The 20,901-nt window shown below is 42.1% G+C and overlaps 1 protein-coding gene across 1 annotated transcript in view; it reads left to right on the plus strand.

Moving 5' to 3' along the window:
• PDE7B (phosphodiesterase 7B) overlaps nt 1–20,901 on the plus strand; it is a 244,643-nt gene that overhangs the window by 134,394 nt on the left and 89,348 nt on the right. Inside the window, 2 exon segments of the mRNA XM_006144346.2 lie at nt 15,131–15,153; nt 15,156–15,225. Coding sequence (XP_006144408.1) covers nt 15,131–15,153; nt 15,156–15,225 — 93 coding nt within the window.

Consider the following 20,901-nt stretch of genomic DNA (forward strand, 5'->3'; position numbering starts at 1 on the left):
TGTTTGATATGGGGACGGGGGTGGGGGGGGGGACACACCAAGTAGTGTCTGTTTATACAACATTTCCACTTCACTTTAGTTACCAAGTAAGATGGCTGTGTAAACAAACAATGTTGCCTATAAAGGGTGTATTCAACGCCCAGCAGAGTTTTGATTAGTCAAATTAATAAATAGCCCAATCAACTTAATCATGAGTTAGTAAGACCCAGTCACAGGAGGGCAGGCTTTAGGGGCTTTTTCTGCAGTAGACAATGTTTCTTGAATTCCATATACTTCTCAAATAGTCCTTATTCCAAGTAAACATGCTGCAGGTCTTTCTTCCAAATATGTGTCCTGCAAGGATTTATTAATTTTATAGATAAAACTGAATACTCCAAGACATACCTTTCTCTAAAATACATGTAATTGTATGTTATATACTTATAAAATCAACAGGCAATTTGTATGAGTTAAGTAGACACATGGCCGTGTGCCATGAGGATCCATTTTCTGTCTTCTCTGTGCAACCAGGAAAATGTCTGTGGTTGTTTAGCATCCTTTCCAAGAGAAGTCCTGCTCTACAGGCCCTGGGAGAGCATCTAAACCATTGAACAAGAAAATCAAAATCACTATTGGGGAGCACAGGGCTATGAAAGAAGAGGGCCCAGTAACAGGCCTTGCTGTCTGACTGGACTTGCTGTAACTAGAGCCTGGGTTATAGGAAAGATAACGTTTGGTTTGATTGAATAACCTCAACCATCTGTTCTCATCAGAACAGCCAGCATAGTCCTTAAAAACTTCAGATCAAGGGCCAGCAGCTGGTGTTGTGGTTAAAGTGCTGGCTTCCCATATGGCCAACCGTGGTTCAAGTCCCAGATCTGGCAGTTTAAAAATCACACCAGGCACATGTGCGTGCATCCCCAAAATCACAGGATTAGAATGATGGAGAAGGGATTGTAGCATGGCTATCCCCCATGGGAGGGGAGGTGAGTTCTCACTTTCTCTCTCATAGTCTCTCTCTCTCACTGATAAGTGCACCCAGCCTATGACAAAAACCTTGAAAAAATAATAATAAAATAATTTTTAAAAGTTTAGATCATATCACTTTCTTGTTTAGATTCTCCTGTGTCTCTGAGTCCCTGAGCTATCTGCCATTCCTCTCATGTCTTAATCGTTCGGGCTGCTATAGCAAATACCTTCGATTGGATCGTTTATAAACTATTGAAATTTCCTACTGACAGTTCTAAAGACTGGGAGTCCAAGATCAAGGCTTGGGCTTGGTGAAGGCTTGTTCTCTGCCTCCTACGATGGCACCTTCAATGTGTCATCGGATGGTGCAAAGGGCAAGACAGCTCTCGTCAGCTCTTCTATAAGGGCACTGATCACACTCATGGGGCAAACTTTAATCACTTCATCACTTCCCAAAGGCTCAACCCGTTAATAATACCAAAATGGGGATTAGATTTTAAAATAATTTTGTGAATTTGGGAGGAACATCTTCAGACTTGGCATTTCCTCTCATTCTCTCTCTACTCTCATCTTTTCCCACTCTTCTCCCACCCCCACCCTCTCCCTGCTTCAGCATTCTGCCTTTCTTGCTGTTTCTAGACCCTACCAGGCATGTTCCCTGTGTTCTTGCAATTGCTGTCCCCTGAGCCTGAAATACTTCTCCCAGATGGCCTCATGGCTCCTCCCACACTTCCTTCAAGTCCTTGCCCCAACTTAGGTCAGTGTGGCTTCCCAGACACGGCCCTATTTAAACTGCAGCCCCACTCTGCCCAGGCACATGGCTTCCACACAGCACTTCCTCATCCCTTTACTGCTGTTACTTCACACCATCGCACTTACATTACTTCCCCATAGGAAGCAAGTTACTGATTGTGTTTATTGTCTGTCTTCCCCCAACTAGACTCCCAGCCTCATGAGGGCAGGAGCAATTTGTCTGTTTTGTTCACTGCTGTATTTCCAGGGTGTAGAACGATACCTGGCACACAGTGGGACTCAAAAATATATTTGTAGAGTAAATGAATAAACCTCCAGTTATTCTGCAGCCCTCAAAAATCAGTAGAATCAGAGGTATAGACTTGTCACACAGGGCAAGGCTGCAAGGAATGATGGTACCGGAGAAGTAGGGCTAAGGGATCTTTAAGCTCCTTCTAGTGCTAATTTTTTTTTTTTGAGAGGTTTTCGCAATAGGGTGCGTGCACTCACCAGACAGACAGAGAGAAGACATAGAGACAGAAAGCGAGAAATCACCCCCCAGGGGGGATGGTCAAGCCGCAATCCCTTCTCCTCCATTCTCCTCTCAGGATCTTGGGCACACACGCACATGCGTCCGGCATGAGTTTTAAGCCACCAGGTCCGGGACGCGAACCGCGGTCGACTACATGGGATTCCAGCGACATAGCCATTACGCTAACTGCTGTTTCCCCTAAAATTTTGATATAAGCATCACATAGACACGCACACGCATATGCACGCTGCTGCACGCACAAGCTCCATGTACAGCAATATATACCCAATTGTTTTCCCCAAACAACATCTCAGAAGATACTTGGAGAACATGTTTCATGGATAAACACGTTTGAGAAATTCCATATGATCTCACCTGTAGAGTGCACAGGAACATCCTGAAGGGTCTGAGAACTCCTACAATTAAAATAAAAGATTGCTTTTATTAAACCTCTACGTTTCCCAAATACATCTGATCATAATATCCTTTTCATTTACATCATGTTTAATTGCATATCGAAAGAATAATGTTCCTCCCTTTAAACACACTTTAACACTGACTTAAAATTTTATAATGGTATCAGAAATAATATTATTTAGATAATCTACAAAGTATAATAATCAGTATGGAATTTATATTATACATGTGTTCAATATTTGTATGGCAATGTCAGTAAGAATATCGTTAATAATAAAATTTTATTGCAAAGTGATTGAGAAAGCCCTTTTCCCCATGTGATTTCATTTGATTCCTATCTTCGATGAGAAATACGGGGCAGCTATTACTGTCCCTACTTAACAAAACAGAAGATGGAATGAAGCCCACAAATGGTAAGACTTACCAACGTGACAGAGGTAATAAATAGCTTCTCATGCTATTGAATTCTTTACTTTATGATACAGTTTGTAAATACATGTTACACCTGTCCTCCCCTAACCAGAGATCCTGGCTCCTTGAAAACATCTTTGAACAGGGATTGCACCACATTAGTTTAGGACTCAAGTTCTGGAGCCTGGATTTCAAATCTGGCTTCCCACTCACTGGCTGTGTTGTCTGAGCAAAAGAACTTAATACTTCTGTCTCTCAGGGCATGGTATTGATAACAGTACTTGTCTAAAGAAGTTATTATGAGGATTAGATGAATTAACTCATGAAAAGTATTTTAAACATTACCTAGCATATGCTAAAGATTCAATAAATGTTCATTATTACTACAGAAATGTAAGTTTTGGGGATTTTTGTTTGTTTTTATTTTAAAGTTTATTCACTTCATGAGCAAGAGATAGAACAGAGAGAGATAAGCCCCTCAACAGGGTCCAAACTGTGATCCTGTCTCTAGCCTTCCAGCTCACCATGATCATAAGCACATGCACATGCACTCAGTACATATAGGTCAGCCTGGGAACTGAACCCTGATCTTCCATATGGCCTCCAGCTTTGCAGACTGTTACACTACCACCCTGGCACCACGAGCTGAGCCAAATTACTGTTTTAATAGCAGCATAAGAATACATCCATTCTATACCATGGATCTAATATAGTCAATTCAATCACTTCCCAGTTTTTGCCATCTGTTTCCCTTCTGAAAAAACAAACAAAAAAAGAGCAACACTTGGAACTTAAAAGAATCTCAAGTGCCATGCTGCTACAGATGCCTGGAATAGGAACTCCTCGGAGTGTCCCGGTCCTGAGCAGGCTGCAGCCATGAGAATGGCAGGTCGAGGGTGCTCCTTGAACAGCAGACTTGGTGTGGAAGTCTCTAAGAACAGACTATCTCATGGGACTTGGAGTATTTCCTATCCATGATCAGCAACATCTTTTCTTGCAGTATTTTGGCAAGTTTGTCCTTGTTCCCGGCTAGAATCAGGAAGTCCAGGAGCACATAAAAACAAACAATACATAGAAAGGCTTCTCTCAAATTATTCAGAGTTCAAAAAAAACAAGAAGTTATTCAGCAATATTGAGACACGGTTGGTATTTTATCTTACTAATTATATTTATTCTCATTGACATGCCTATCTTTTCCTTCCCAAGGAATACTTTTCTTGGCAGTGATTTCAGCCTCTTTTTTTATTGTTGTTTTCTTGAAGTATATTTAAGAATAGGAAGTGGTTAAACAGGTTATCATGATATTTTGAGAAAATGTACAGGCATTTTCATGACCTGGAGTATTCTGTCGTCAGAACAACTTTCAAATTATGATTTTTTTATTGTGAATATCGTTCTTAGGGGAGCCGGCAGGTGGCGTGGTGGTTAAGGGTGCTGGACTCCCACATGGCCAACCAAGGTTCAATTTCCAGACCGGGTGGCTGGCTTTCCTTCTCTCTCTCTCTCTCTCTCTCTCTCTCTCTCTCTCTCTCTCTGTGTGTGTGTGTGTGTGTGTGTGTGTGTGTGTGTGTCCCTCTCTGGTCAAATTAAAATAAATCAATAAAGTTAAATAAATAAAATAATTTTTTAAAAATCATTTTAGGAATTTCTACTATTCTTGAAATCAGCTAATTTTTTGTCAAAAAAAATCCATTAGTTTAATGATAATAGTTGGACGAATTGCAAGTCAATACTATAAAGTGCTGCCTTTCAAAATTTTACTTACCTTTCAAGATCTACCAAAATACTCCTTAATAAAGCTTGCCAATTCCCCAACTCCGTGTGAGATCCAAAGGACCCTGCTTCTCTCTCTCACTCTAGTCACTCACCTAAATCCAATGGGTTTGTTTCAATGATAGTTTCACTTGCCCTCTGGCAAGACCTATCAGAGAATCATTCCCTCCCTCTCAAAGAGCTGTCTTCTGTGATATGAAGATCTCTGCTTTTTCTCCTACCTCCATAGCCACCCCCTCTGCCTTACAGTCTCATTCTCTACCAAGACCTTAAATGTTGCAGTTACATAAGGCTCAAGGGTAGGCCTATCACTTTTCACTTCATTTCCTGGGCAAATTCATGTATGCCCATAGTTTTATTTTATTTACAAATGTCTATCTCCATCCCAGACATTCCCTTTGAACTCCAGACTCATATGTCCCTTTGCCTACTTGGCAATTTTACTTTGAAAGCTCAAAAACATTTACAATCAATGCAGCCAAAGATGCGTGCATGAACTTCTCCCCTCATATGGGGCCCTCTCTATCTCTCTGTTTCTGTGACTAACACATATCCTTCTGCTATCCATAAATCTAATTACCCATAATACTTCCCTTTACCTCAGTCCTAATAAGTTAGTCCTCAACACATCATGTTAATTTTACTTAATAAATATCTCTAAAATCTACTTGCTTCTCTCTACCAACACCACCATCCTACTATAAGCTACCATCTTTTTTTTTTTTTTTTAGAGTGAGATTTTTGCTATAGGGCACCTGCACTCACCAGAGACACAGAGAAAAAGTGAGAAGTCACGCCCCCAGAGGTGATAGCCACACCACAATCCCTTCTCTTCCACTCTTCTCTCGGGATTTGGGGCACACATGCACATGCAATGGGCCTCAGTTTCAAGCCATTAGGTCTGGGACTTGAACCACAGTCAGCTATGTGGAAGTCCAGTGCTCTAACCACTCACTACACCACCTGCTGACCCTGCTACCATCTTTTCTTATCTGGACTGTTACACTGTTCTTCTACCTAGTCATTTTTTCCCTGCTCAACCATTCTCTGTCCTTGGTTGGTCAGCTCGCTAAGTTGGTTTTTTCATAGGCAAATCTGAACACATCATCTTCTCATTAAAATAATTCCCTGGTTTCCTAATTCTCTTGAAATAAAGTCTTACTCCCCATCTATTGGCAGCCTACAGTATAGCAGCCAACAAACTACTGACACCTCTCCATCTTTATTTTGCACCATTCACCACCCCAGCCACTTTATTCTCTTTGCCATGATGCTCAGCTTTGTTATAGTCTCTCCAATATGCCATCTTCCTACCACAGGAGCTTTGGACATAACTCCCTCTGCCTGGATTGCTGCACTGACAGTGACCATGTAATATGCAGTCCAAACCAAGAATACTCTGAGTGTGAAATTACTAATTATACAGGCAAGACAATAGGAATAAATTAGGGACTTCCAGTGCAAATCAGATCATATGTTACCTTAAATTAACTTCTGTTCATTTACCAGATCTCGGATCAAGTATCACCTTACAAGAGAGCTTACAACAACTCCCTAGCAAAGTGAAACCCGTTATGACTTTCACAACACAATATACCGCTCTCTCGTTCTATAACCAAAGTTACCCAGTTACTTTTATACTATATATGTGGTGGTTCAGTGCTGTCTCCTCCAGGTGACTGTAAACTCTATGAGGCCAAGATTGTTCCCAAGGTTCCTCACCATTATATTGCCTGCCACAAAATATCATGTATCATAAATGTCATTTATATTAAATATCTTTATTCAAGTAAAGGACTTAAAATGAAGCCTATTGGAGAATTTCGTTTTTCTGCAATTGACACAATTAACTAGTTATAGAAGACAGAAATGTAGAAATTTTCCTCACTCTTTCTTCTCCTTCATCCCAGGTTTTTAATTTCTCCCCACATCCATTTTCTCTTCTTTCTCTTCTTCCTTCTCTCTCTTTGCCTTCCTCTTTCTTCTCTCCCACCTCTCCTTCTATATATATCTTTTTTCCATAAAACTCACACTTCTCAGATATGAAGGACATTACTTCGTAATACCAAATGGTTTCATATGATAGCATTGTTATGTTAAATTGTCTGTACTCACAGCAATGTGCTTATTGGAGACCTTGGGTAAGACTCTAAGTCCCACTTTCAAAACATTGTTCTAAAATGTGAAGACCTTCTAAGTGTAAAAATTATATTAATTTTTTTAAGGTTTTTGCCATAGAGCATGTGCACTCACCAGAGAGAAACAAACAGAGCAGCGAGAGGAAAAATGCTAAATTACCCCCCAGGGGGAATGGCCATGCTGCAATCTCTTCTCCTCCATTCTGGGATTTCTTGCATGCACGCACATGCACCCAATGTGATTTTCAAGTTGCCAGTTCCAGGACTCAAATTGCAGTTGGCCATATGGAAGTTCAGTGCCTTAACCACGAGACCACCTGGTTTCTAAAAATTATATTTAATTTAAAACTTTAAACAGTAAATGATCCTCTTTCAATTCTATCTGAAACATTTTATAGGCTTTCTAAAAACCCAGGTATTTCCAAGTTATGTATCCTTATAGACTCATAAAGCCTCACAATTCTCCTGAGAGACAGACCCAAACTGAAGATTCCAGTATCATTAAAAGTCATGGGACAACTGGTGACATGGTGGTTAAGACAGCTGAATCCCACAGGACCAACTACACGGTTCAGGTCCCAGACCCAGTGGCTTAAAAAACACACTGGGCAAGTGTGTGTGTATGTGTGCTCAAAATTGTGAGAGGAAAATGGATTGCAATGTGACCGTCTGCCATAGGGGCTGCTTTCTCACTCTCTCTATCCCTTTCTCTGTCTCTCTACATGTGTCATACTCCAATGAGTATGTACACCTCTAACAAATTAAAAAAAAAAAGACTCTGCTCTGGTCTCAGGTCAGTGATTAAGTGTCATGCTTTGGCAGAAGAATCCCGCATGGCCAACTATGGTTCAAATCCCAGCCCCAATGGCTTGAAAAACACGTAGGACACATGTGCCTCTTGTGCCAAAAATCTTAACAGAGAGAAATGGAGAAAAAATGGATTGCAGTATGATCATAGCCCTTTGTGGGATACCTTCTCTTCTCTCTCTCTCTCTCTCTCACTCTCTCCTTCTCTCTCTCTCTCTCTCTCTCTCTTTCTCTCTCACACACACACACACACACACAAGCACATGCACCCTCTGGCAATTAAAAAAATGTAAGACTTCTTCTGGCTTCTACTATATTTACTTCTTTAAATTACTGTCTTGTGAATTATTAATTACCTGTTTGTCAAGATGACCTCTTATGTGTATTTGTGTTTTCCCTCTTCTCCACTTATTTTCTGACATTTTTGTGTTTTAAATGAACATTTATTTCAATGAACTGAATTAGAGGAGGGCTGCTTTTGAGTCTAAATTGAAACAGGCTCCTGTATGGACTCACATCCCTAAAAATGCTCCTGACCTGCAAGATACTGACTTGTGGAGTCTGCTTCTCCCTGAGGTCTAGCCTGGCCCCCTGAGGGCTTAGGGCTCCCAGCCATGGCCCACAGGGCACCTGCATAGCCTACAGTGCTTCTGTGAAGGAGCACCAGAATAAACCTCTGGCTTTCCTCAGGCCATAGTTTATATACTCACTCGTATTAACCTTGGCATGCCCAGCAAAGAGAGAAGAAACACAACATGAGAAGATCAAAGGAAACCATGAATCACATCATGGGGAATCAGATCCAGTCACTCCCATGGGGAGTGGATCCCCTGGCCATGTGCAGCAGTGGATTAGAGAACAAGGGCTCCCGAGGCCACCTGGATTTTGATCCAAGTTCAGTCACTTACAAGCTCTCCATGCCCCTCAGTACAATGTTAGCACAATAGGATGACACACCTACCTGGGGGTGATGGTGGGGGGTGGGGGGAGCAATGTGAGAACTAAAGGAGCTCATATGTGTAAGGTCCTTCAGACAGCTCCCGGCACTTAGAAAATCCTCCCTAATACCACCAGGATTGGGGGTGGAACCCAGTAATATCAGAACAAAATAAAAATAATAGCTACTAATTTTTGAGTGTCTACCATGTGCCAGAAATCATGCTAACATACACACACACACACATATATGTCATATTTAAAAACAACAACAAACTGCTTTGATGCAGTCCTGGAGATAAGTGTTATCCTGAAAATAAGTGAATGACGTGCAAGCTTACACCTGTGTTCCATTACTGAAAACAAACGAGACTGCATAGTCCCTAAAGCTTGGGTTATTCTCCATCTCAATCTCTGTAAGAAAGCATGTCTTTGTGTTCTTCCGAGTTCTTTTACAGCTTCTTGGAATTCTCCTTAGGCAAAAAAAATGCTGCTGCTTGTTCAATATCTTTTTTATTAGACTCCTATGTACCTGGTGATTGAAACTTTTTTTTCTCATTTTCCCTCTGAAAAACTATTAAGCTCAAAAATGAGGATGGCTCCTGTTGGCACTAGTCTAAGTTAAAAACCTGCCTTACCTGCTTTAGAAAATAAATACACTGCTATTTACATATTCATTTTCACAGCCTTCACATTCCAAAATGTGTATCTGTCACAAAGCATTTGATAATTCTAAGCTAAATTCACAAGGCAGTATGATTTAGGGACTCTGACTTGGCAAAATTTCTCTTTTCTCTGTTTTTTATATAAAAGTGAAGTTGTTTGTTTGTTTGTTTGTTTTAGAAAGAGAACATTTTATTTCACATGCAAAGAAAACTATCTTGTTCCTTTTGCCTGTAGTGTGGTTTCCAGATGACCTATTCCAGCATCTCTTTTCTATACACAACACTCTCTCGAGGACAGCTCTGGACTACAGAGTGAAACAGACCAAAGGGCAGGAAGCTTCCTTCTTAGCTAGTTTGACATATAGTCCTGAGTGACCAGACGGGCTCCGCGTCATTCGAGAAAGAGGGAGACTGAACCTCCACAAGGGAAATCTGGCCCCTTTGGCCACTTTGGGTCTCTCATATACAATCAGAGTACTCAAAACAGTCACCTCTGCCTGAGTGATCTGAACTGGCTGTTTGTACTGTGCCATAAATCGATGGAGCGGTTAAATTGCACAACCTTCCTTCTCTTTGTTAGGCTAGATAAACATCTTAGGAGAAATCATTCACTTAGCTAATTCTGAGAGTAGTCATCTGAAATAAACAACGCTGAGGCGATGCACATGGTGAAAGTTCTTATCTGAGATTTAGGGATCTGGGTTCTCTCCGTCTTCATTGCAAGTGGGGCAGCGACATGGATTAGTGATGTGCTCAGGACGCTCAAAGAAAAACCTTCTCACAAGAGCTTCTTCTTTCCCACCATATTTGGGCCGCTCCACAATTGCATCTTTCTGACACCACCACCATTTTGTCTTCCCAGTTTATTAGAGATGCTCCCGCTATGAATCTGTCTCCCTTGTTTCCTGCAGTCTGTCCATATCAAGAGCTTCGTTATCTTCTTCATTTGTCTCAGCTGCGATAGGAGCACAGAAGCCATTGCTCTGTCCCTTACTTGTGCCTTTTCCCCACCCTGAAATGACCTTGACACACACCACTTGCGCCAGAGTCTGGTCCTTGTCATGTGGCCCGTGTTTCAGCCACTGTAAGTTGTCATCACTGTCAGAGTCTCCACCCTCTTTGCCAATTACATAAGAGGCCGTATAAACGTCCGCTGCCTTGCACAAGCTTTTACTAAACAGAGACAGTGTGGGAGGCCAAGTGGGCAAGAGGTCCATCCCCGAGCCACGTCCCCTGGGAGGGCCAGGAGCTGGCTGCAGGTCTTGGCCCCTGGAGCCATTCAGCTCAGCACTCTGCCTGTGTTTGCACCCTCAGTATCTGAGGACGACATATTATGTTTTCAGCTTAAAGGGGCAAAAGAGAAGCAGTGCTTTCAAAATAAGAATTCCCCTGCTGTGTGTTTCCTTTTGGAACACAATGAGAACAGACTGAGGACATGACTCTGAGCTGTCAACGCTTCCTACCCAGCTTCCACTGCATGCTAACATCGCCAGAAAAAAAAAAAAAAAAAAAAAAAAAACTGCTTAAGTTAAACTAGGTCTTAATGAGTAGTCAAAATAATTGTTTCGTTTGGGTATAAAGTTTTAGGTAAATAGTCGACTGCCTGGAACTGTGTCCAGTAAAAGCAGTTCAGCGGGACACCACTTGCTCTGTCCTTCAGACAACAGCCCAGTGGCCCCTGCTCCTCCAAGGACTGTTGTTTCTGAACTATTTCTCTCTTCCCACCAGCATACTGAAGCAATTTAGTATCAGAAGGGACTCAGCAGAGCTAGGAAAAGAGAAGAGAACCTTCTATATATGCTTGTTCAGGCACTTGGCGGCGGAGGCTTGGGCCCCGATCATGTCACCCACCATCTTCCTGTCCCCAGACTTCACAGAGTAGGTGAACGCGATGAAGCCTAGGCAGTAGTTCATGAAGACCATGTTGAACAGGGACCTCCACTGGTTGTTGCCCACAGCCCCGCCGTCTCTCTGCCAGTTACCCTGGACTATTGGCACTCTCTTCTCTCCCCCTAGCATTTTGCTATTTTTTTAAGTCTCCACCCCCGCTCCCAATTCCCAGAAAGTGTGTGCTCTAGCTAGAGAGAGAGACAGCAAGACAGAGCCCCAGGTGGCTGTGGTCATGCCACAGTCCTTCTCCCTCCATTTATACATCCCCTTAAGATTTGGGACCCTAACAGAGCTGCACCCAGACTACTTTTTCAAGCCATTGGGGTTGGGATTCAAACTAAGGTCTGCCCCGCAAGACTGGCCCTCTGCAGAGCATTTAACCCCATGGCCACTAGCTGCAGAGTATGGGCCAACCCCAGCACTCTTGCACTTTTACAACTTTGTGCTCTCATGTCTGACTACAGTGGGATTCAATAAGGTGCACATGTTCGTAGTGGAGCTGTGATACCACATGAGGAGGGGACATGCTGAGGGGCCCACCTTGTCCTGGGCCCATCCCCCAGCTACCCGCTGTGCTGCTCTGAGGACCAGGGTCCTGGGTAGGTCTCTCCTTTCCAAAATCTGAGCCTTGATCCTAGACCTTTCCTTCAAGAAAGGCTGGTCCTGAGTGTAGAACACCCAGCATCCCAAACGTCCACTGCCCTCAGGAAGGGTGCAGGGGGCCACAGCCCAGGGCCTCTGCCCCTGGACTGATGCTGGGGGCCTTGGAAGACTTGCGGGTTAGAAGAGCAGTGAGCTCATCTGGAAAGCAAGAGGCTGCCACAGGCCCCAGCCAGCAGAGGGCACCACAGGCATCCTTAAAGGCTGTGTCCCTGGGGTGGCCAGCAAGGATGCTCCTCAGCGCCCACAGCCCTGGAGTCGGGTGGAGGGCAGGGCTGCTTCCCCCATCCAAACTCATGACTCAGCCTCCCAGCCTGAGCCAGTCCTTAGACTAGCCAGTGATGAACAAGAGTGCTGTCCCAGGAGGAAGGATGCTGCCAAGGGACTGCTGTGTGCACGACCACGTGCCTCAGTCCTTCCCAAGGCAGCTGCTGGCCCTTCACTGGGGTCCCAGGCCCTGCGGAGAGCGGACCTGCTCGGATGTCTCAGGCACTGCTGGACACTGGCTGGGTCAGGGCCAACCTGCTGAGCTTCTCCCTAGCTCCTAGTCCTCGGGGAGCATGGGGGCTGACGACACTGGGGTAAGACAGGAGAAAGCTAGTGAATGGAAGTGGGGAAAGGCGGGAGCACCTGCCCATGTGGCTAGATATTAAAATCGATTAGGGCAGAAAGCCCTCCGCCCAAGGCAATGTAGAGGGGCGATTTCCAGTGGGGCACGTCTAGCCGACCAATGCTTTCTCATGCTCGGGCCGCTCCTGCCTCTTGGGAGCTTATTTTCACTTTTACTTAATAAACTAACCTTTGCTTTCACTAAAAAAAGAAAAAAAGAAAAAGAAAAGAAAAGAAAGATATGCTTAAAGTACTAATCTTACTGCACTAGGGCTTCAATTAAATAGAATGCTCAAGATATGGAAGGTTTGGTTTGCTTGCATTTAACTTTTTTTCCTATTGAAAAGTTTCTAAAATGCATTATTAGCCCCCAGATAGTTGTCTTGCCTCCTGCCTTACTAGTATTTTTAACATGAATTAATCCTTTTCGAAAACACGTATCTACCACACCTAGGGCCATCGTTAGGTTTCTGAATAATCAGCTTCTCACCCCATAATGAGGTTAAAACAGTGTAATCAGCTTCTCACACCATAATCGAGTTAAAACAGTGTAAGCACTGAATCTTTCAAGTGTGATGTGTTGGTTTGTTGTTAGTGCTGTTGTTTTGCTTTGTTTTGTTTGTTACCTTTGCTATCAACTTGTTTCACTGTTACTTGCCTCTTTCCCAGACATGGGGTACATGATGAAAATTCTGTTTAGTTGAGATCTTGAGTAAAGTCATTGCCAGCTCATTTCAGTTCTATTGAATAGTATTTTCATAATTGCCTTTCCTTTCTTACTTGAAAGGAATAGATGCCTTGTTGATCCGGAACAGGATTCAGTAGTCTTGTTGTAGTTCATTTCTCCAGAACTGCTCTGGATGGTCTCTCTGCCTGAATCTCAAATTCATCACATGGGGGGGGGGTCAATTCCCCTGATATTAAATTTGCAGTTATCAGGGTGACTATATAATTGGTTTATTGCCAAATAACAATCAAAACACACATTGGGAAAAATGAAAAATAATGCTTAACTGTTCATACGCTTTTTATCCTGATGATAGGTGAACTGAGAACATGGGGTTTGCAGTCCGTTCTGAATTTCAACACAAACTCTGCACCTAGTAGCTCTACAAATTTGGACAAATGTTCCAATTTTTCATTTTAAAATCAAGTCTATATGCTCCATGGGATAGAAACCAATGATATTGAGGAAAGAACTCTGCCTATGAAGCCCAGCAAGTTAGATTTAAGCACTAACTCTGCTAATTATGAGCCTAAATCACCATAAACTCAAGCAGATGAAAGTCAGAACTAGACAGTATACAAAGTGCTATAGAGACATGCAAATGACAGTGCAAATGCAAATCATAGTATTTATGATTCCTACTTTTAAAAAGTTTATTTACTTCTCCTGAGAGAGACAAAAAAGAAGCGGGAGAGAATGAGGAGCACCAACAGGTTCTTCACATTGCCAGCCACACCACTCTCATCTGGCTCAGGTCACGTGCACAGGCACATCACATGACCAGAAAGCACTTAAGATGTGGACCCAAGACTTTTCCCTTGTGGGTCCAGTTATATTGCTGCTGCACTAGTGTCTGGCCACAGAATGATCCCTGCTTTGCAGAAATTTAGAAAGAAGTAAACCAACTTATATTACCAGGTAGTATTATTTCAGGTTCTCTGACCAGGGCACTTCGAGGTAGCTCTCTTCTTCATTTTATAAACACAGTAACTGAGGCTCAGAGAAATTAGTTTCCTAAGATAGCATAGGAAGTGAGTGTCTGAGCTAAGTTCTTCCAAATTTATTTTACTCTGAAATTTATATTCTTTCCACTCTACCTTGTTACCTTCCCTGATCAGGAGAGCGCTATATACACCAGATATCATATACTTTAAAGGAACCAAATAAGTACTAAAGGGGACCAGCACATGGCATAATGGTTATGTCATTTGACTCCCATGTAGTCGACCGTGATTCAAGTCCCAGATCTGGCTTGAAACATGCCAGAGATGTGTGTATGTCCAAGATCCCAAGAAGAAAATAGAGGAGAAGTGATTGTGGTGTGGCCATCTCCCCTGGAGGGTGATTTCTCACTTTCTGTCTCTCTGTCTCTCTCAGTCTCTTTGGTGAGCACACACGACTTCTAGCAAAAATCTCTCAAAAAAAAAATAATAAGTACTAAAAACTCTACCAGCTGTCATATGTAATAGCATGGCTAAGTATCTGAGGTACCTGGCATTTGGCTAAACATTCTCTGAGCAGATTCTAAAGAAGATCAACAATGCAATCCCAATGTAGTGTTTGTCCTTTCGGATTCAACTGCTTCATCTTCACGACCCTAAGAAGTATAAAAAGACTGGGAATTCCATAAATTGCTAAAATTTTCACATCTTCTAGGCAAATACAAGAGTATTTCATTAGTTACGGGATTGCCAAGTTCATTACATTCAGCATTAATCAAATATCCCTTTCCACGTGGTACACTTAGGTAAGGCGAAAGGGAATCATTTTCTCCTGACATCTGGCATTGGTTCCTCTGACAATGCTGGTTAAGAGGATTTACAGAGGAACAGCGAACACACTTGGCAATGTTTTCAGACATTTGTTTGGATTTTCTGTTTTCTAGGAGATGTACGACTAAGGGGTCAGACGGGGGTTCCACGGGGGTGCCTGCGGAACGCCGTGGCTCCTACCCATTCATTGACTTCCGCCTACTTAACAGTGAGTAATCAAGTGTACCTGGAAAGGAACAAATGTTTTCTTAAAAAAAAAAAAAAATCCTCATTTCCCTCTAAACTTCAAAAGCTTTGGAAGCCTGCCTTCCTTCCTCCTTCTCCATCCTCCCAACTGGAACTTAACCCCTTGTCATTCAATTTCCTCACTAGTGAAGTCATTCTGACCCCACCCTACCTAATGGAGCTTCAGTGAGGGTCAAGTGAGGTCATGTCAGCTTTAAAAACAAAATTCCTAAAAATCATGAGGCCCTATACAAGGTCTTGCCACATAACAATATTTTGATGAACCACAGACCACTTATACAACGGCAGTCCCATAACATTATACCACATGGTCTAAAGTGTGTAGGCGTGTAGTAGGCCATTTTATCTAGGTTCACGTAAGAACATTCTAATGGGTTCGCGCGATGCATTTCTAGAATACATCCCTGCCCTTAAGCAAGGCATGACTGTATTTTCCTTTTCCAACACAATCTCTCTACCTTTGGCCAAGACTATACTAGATGAGATTCTACCCTTTTTTTTTTTTCTATTTTATTTTTAAAATCCCACAGAGAAGCCTATTCTACAGTTGCCCTTAGTAACCTACCTCTGACCTAATTCTCACTTCTTTGTCTAAGCTAAATCCTTGAGGTCTATTCTTGAATTTCTGGTAAAGCTCTTCACCATAGCCAAGACCTTTTTGTCTGCACTTGTTGCTTCCTCCCTTATGACTACCTCGGAAGTTCCTCTACTTCTACCTTTTCCCTTCATATACAAATCCTTATTTGGGGCTTTTCTCAATCTTTAGTTCTTAACTCTCTTTTTGTTTAAGATTGTCTATCTATCTATTTATTTACTTAATGATAGCAAGAGCAAAACAGGTATCCTCACAGGATTCTTGCCGTGTCACAATACTCCCTCAGTTTGCCAGCCAGTCAGTGTGGGCATGGGTAGGTATGCCCACTGTGTTCAGGTCCAACCGGGATTTGAACCAAACTTCCCATATGGCTCCAGTGCTGCACAGTGGTTCCCTATAGCTGGGTCTCATAATTCTCTTAATATTGGGTTCCTTTCAAAGCCTAAACCAGTGACCAGTCATCCCTCCTGATTTCATATTCTCTACCTTAATCATCCTCCACTTTGGATTTGTTGGGGGAAATGAGCGATGAAGTAGATAAATTTCATTATTTGCTCCAAGGTTTTCAGTGTTTGGTTCTGATATCATTTCCCATCTGGAAATTTCAAAGTGCTAGATTGTACTCACAGACTACTACTTTCCTTTAACAGAAACAAGATCAGCTAAAGAGGGAATTGGATTTGCCTCGGTCCCTGGACATTACTAGGAGAAATTAGAATGTACTTTTTCTGACCTTTGGATTCTTAAAAGGGCAATAGGAGACATGTTTATATTTCACCTGGTTTTTTAATCTCTCATATCAATGTACAATATCTGTTGTTCAGCTCATTCAGGGATGCAGGGGCTTAGAGTAACTTTTTCCGCACTGGAAACAACCTTCCCCACCCAGATCAAAATGTCTTTTAGAAGACAGAATTGAGCCACTAGACCATTGCAATATTGGCTACAGCCTCTGGGAGCTCCAGTAGTGTCTCCAACCTCTCCTTAAGCCTCCGAATGGGCAGTTCCAGATGCCCATGTCAGTTATACCCGTGACAGTCTCTAGACAGTATGGATTTCCAGGTCCCAGGCATGTGGTTTCAGCAAGCAGAAGAGGGATGAGCGAAGAGTCCAGTTAACTGTTTTAAGTAGACCAAAATTCTCCAATAGTATCAGTTCTGCAAGTTAGAGGAGAAAATGACCAGAAAGACTCTTTTCAGTAGTTAGATAAGATGTCATTTTGTGTTTTTTAATATCAGCCACGAACAAATGAAGAAGATAGAAGATATTTTCTCTTTATAATTCCAAGTTCTAAATGGTCTTTTTAGAAAAATTATTAACCCAGTGCTAATGAGTAGTATCACTACTAATTGTGGTTCTTTGCAGGTGGGACTACAGGATATTTATGTACATCATAGACTTCTGTAACACTTGAATTCTTTTTACAATTTTTTTTTTACTTTTGTAATCTGAAAAAATCTACTAGCATACATAAAAAAATGGAAAAGAAACTCATTACAAATATTATTCACCATATAACAGATCGTCTGCAAGCAGCTGCTATTTTGTCACACACCTTCCCACCCCCAGCTGTAGATCCTCCAGGAACTGCCAAGTGTCTGGGTTCAAAACCAGCGTTCTGGCACTGGTCCTAGGTGCTCTCTGTCCCCAATTTCCATTTCTCTCTCCCTGTTGTTCATTGAATGACAATGTTGACATGCATCCTGAGATCCTCTTTCTACTCTTCTGAGCACTCCCTTCTGGATAATACTTTCACTCATGACTCTTAACCTGTAACATATACTAAGATAATATTAATTTATCATCGGGACCTGCAGATCGCATAATGTTTATGTCACTGGACTTCACATGGTTGGCTGCAGTTTGAGTCCTACACCCGGCAGCTTGAAACTCATGCCAGGTTTGTGTGTGTGCATGCCCAAACTCCCAAGAAGAAAAGGAATTGCAGCATGGCCATCCCCCTTGGGGGTTTATTTCTTACTTTCTGTGTCTCTGTCTCTCCAGCAAGTATACATGCCCTATAGCAAAAATCTCTCTGAAAAGAATTTTAATCTATCATCATTGTATTTTACTTCCTAAGTGCTCTCAAAAATTTTCTCCCTAGGCCCAGCCACTATGGCACAGCAGTAACACAAGTGCCCTACAGTGGTTGACTGCAAGTTCAGTTCTCTGGGTCAGTTTGAAAACACTTAGGGCACATGTGCAGGCACCCAGAATCTTGAGGAGCTGGAGGGCTGGAAGAAGGGATTATGGCATGATGGAGCCTGATCAAGGTTGCTTTCTCTCTCTCTATTTCTTCTCTCTCATATGTGTGCTATCATATAAATTTCTTTTTCCTTGATGTACAAAACCCATCCCAAAATATAGTGCAAAATCCTACAGGATACTCTCGTTATATTGACTGACCACTCATTTACTGTAGTTAACTTTCAATCAGATCAAACGGTCCCCTCAAAAAGGTTTTATATTACCATAAATGTAAACTCTCCCCCATGTTTAACTGACCAGGACAGATAGGACTGAAGACCTCTGAGATTTCCTTTATGCACAGTACTATCTGCCCCTTTGTATAATGTCCCATGGACCCTGGTAGTGAGTTATACCTAGAACTGATGACATTACTGTGACACGTTACCCCTCCACAGGTTCCTAACTGAGTCTACAATTACAGCAGCTTGTCACTCTATGGCAGTAAGTGTATGGTATCTGTTAAATGCAGTCACGTAAGATACATGTGTGATATCTCCTACCACTGCGTACACCATCTACTTAGTTCTCTTTAATCTTGTGTATGTCCTTATTATGGTTCACTTGAGTTGTTAGTGCTTTTTGCCTAAATAGAAATATTTAGGAACATTTTGAGCTTGTCTCCTACAACTTTTATTTTTAACAACTGATTCCAATTTTACCAAGTCCAAACTAGTTTGAAGTGGGTTTTTTTTAATTATTTACCTTAATTTTGAGTATTTTTTTTCCAAGTATGGGCACAGATTCAAGACTTCATTTCCCTCATGTGTTTGCAGTTTTGGTCTCTCTCCCAAGGTGAATCTAACCTAGGATGTTGGTTTTTTAACCCTTTTGAAGGAAAAAGGAACTCACTGTGGCCTCCATTCCCTGGTTCTGTGTCTCTGAGTAATTCCTTCTAAAAGGCTTAGGGAAACCCACACAATGCCATTTCCTACCCAAAGAGTCCCTGGCTGCCTGCTCTCTACCATCCACCTCACTGGAGCATCGTAAGCCAAATATATATGAAGTAGTAAGGCCCATTGCATTTCTCCACTGGCCCCATCCGCCACAGCCCTAATGTGTCACAGATGGACAGAGGCGTCAGAATTATTATTGAAAATAACTTGTCTTCTATTAGAACAGTTTCTATACATTAAAACAGATAACTAAAACAGGAATGGCCAACTGGCAGCCCACACAGCGAATCTGTGCCCTTGTTCAGGTAAATAAAATTTTACAGAATCACTGCTGTGCCCATTTGTTTAGCTGTCATCTCTGGCCACTCTCACACTATAGTGACAAAGTAGTTGTGACAGGGAACACATGGTCCACAAAGCCAAAATACTTACTTTTTACAGAAAAAAGTTGCCAACAACCCCAACTTAGATTTTTTTTAAAACAACTTTAAGAGAGCTTTATGGCACTTCCATGGGCAACATTCAGTCCAACCTATTTTCCTTTTGTTAGTGCCATTTTTTTTTCTTTTCAACTCTCAGTGTACTTTTGATGAACTCACATTGATTAAATTTATATGAGATAGAAGTATAAACAATCTTGACCCAGATTCAAGATTTCAGTTTAGGGAACCAGCAGTTAGCGTAATGGCTATGTCGCTGGACTCCCACGTAGTCGACCGCGGTTCGTGTCCCGGACCCGGTGGCTTAAAACTCACGCTGGGCGCGTGTGCGTGCGTGCCCAAGATCCCGAGAGGAGAATGGAGGAGAAGGGATTGCAGTGTGACCATCCCCCCTGGGGGGTGATTTCTCGCTTTCTGTCTCTATGTCTCTCTCTGTCTGTCTGGTGAGCGCACGCGCCCTACAGTGAAAATCTCTCCAAAAAAAGATTTCAGTTTAAAATCATATATATATATATATATTTTTTTTTTTAATTAATAGAGCACTTGATTGCTCTCCAGAAACAGACAGAGGGAGAAAGCACCCCCAGTAGGTATGGTCACACCAGAAAGGCCCATGTACCTTTCTCTTCCACATCTCCATCCTGTCAGGATTTGGGGCATACGTGTACAAACGCCTAACTTGTTTTTCAAGTGTCTGGAGCTGAAACTCAACCAGGGTCAGCCATGTGGGATCCGCTTCACTTAACCACTAGGTTATGAAGTTAGTCCTGAAATCATAATTTCTAACGGCACAAACATTCTTCTCAAAGAAGTGTCCCTTTCCACATATTTGTGTTGCAGGAGACAGTGTCACAGTACTACCATGCCCATGTACCTAGCGTCTCCATAAAAGGTCTCTGCAAAGACTCGGGTGGCTGACATAGTTCTGCTTTGCACTGCTGTCTGGGCATACTTATTAACACTGCCATCTTTCTCTCCCAATGTGTCCTGCTTTGGATAATAAATTACAAGGTCAACTGCTTACTAGGTTTTCCCACAAAAGAGTACTTCAGTACAATGCCTCTCAAAGATCACAGGCAGGAATAAATTCAAGAGATCCATTGTACAACACAGTGACTATAATTACTGTGACTATAATTAATGACAAATGTATACCTGAAAATTGCTGAGAGTAGATTTTAAGAATTCTCATAACAAAAAAGTGGTGTATAAGGTAATGCATAGGTAGTCATTCTATAATATAAACACATTTTAAACATCATGTTGTATACCATAAATATATACAACTTTATTTTTCAATTTTAAGTAGTAATAATAATAAATATATACATTCAAGCAATAAAAATCAGAAAAATCCTTCTGTTAAGAAATCCATCTGTGGAGTCTGTCAGGTGACATGGTGGTTAAGGGCACTAGACTCCCACGCGGCCCACCACGGTTCAGGTCCTGGGCCTGGTAGC

Source organism: Tupaia chinensis, unplaced genomic scaffold (assembly GCF_000334495.1).
Source record: "Tupaia chinensis unplaced genomic scaffold, TupChi_1.0 Scaffold000117_2, whole genome shotgun sequence".
Classification (NCBI taxonomy): Eukaryota; Metazoa; Chordata; class Mammalia; order Scandentia; family Tupaiidae; genus Tupaia; species Tupaia belangeri.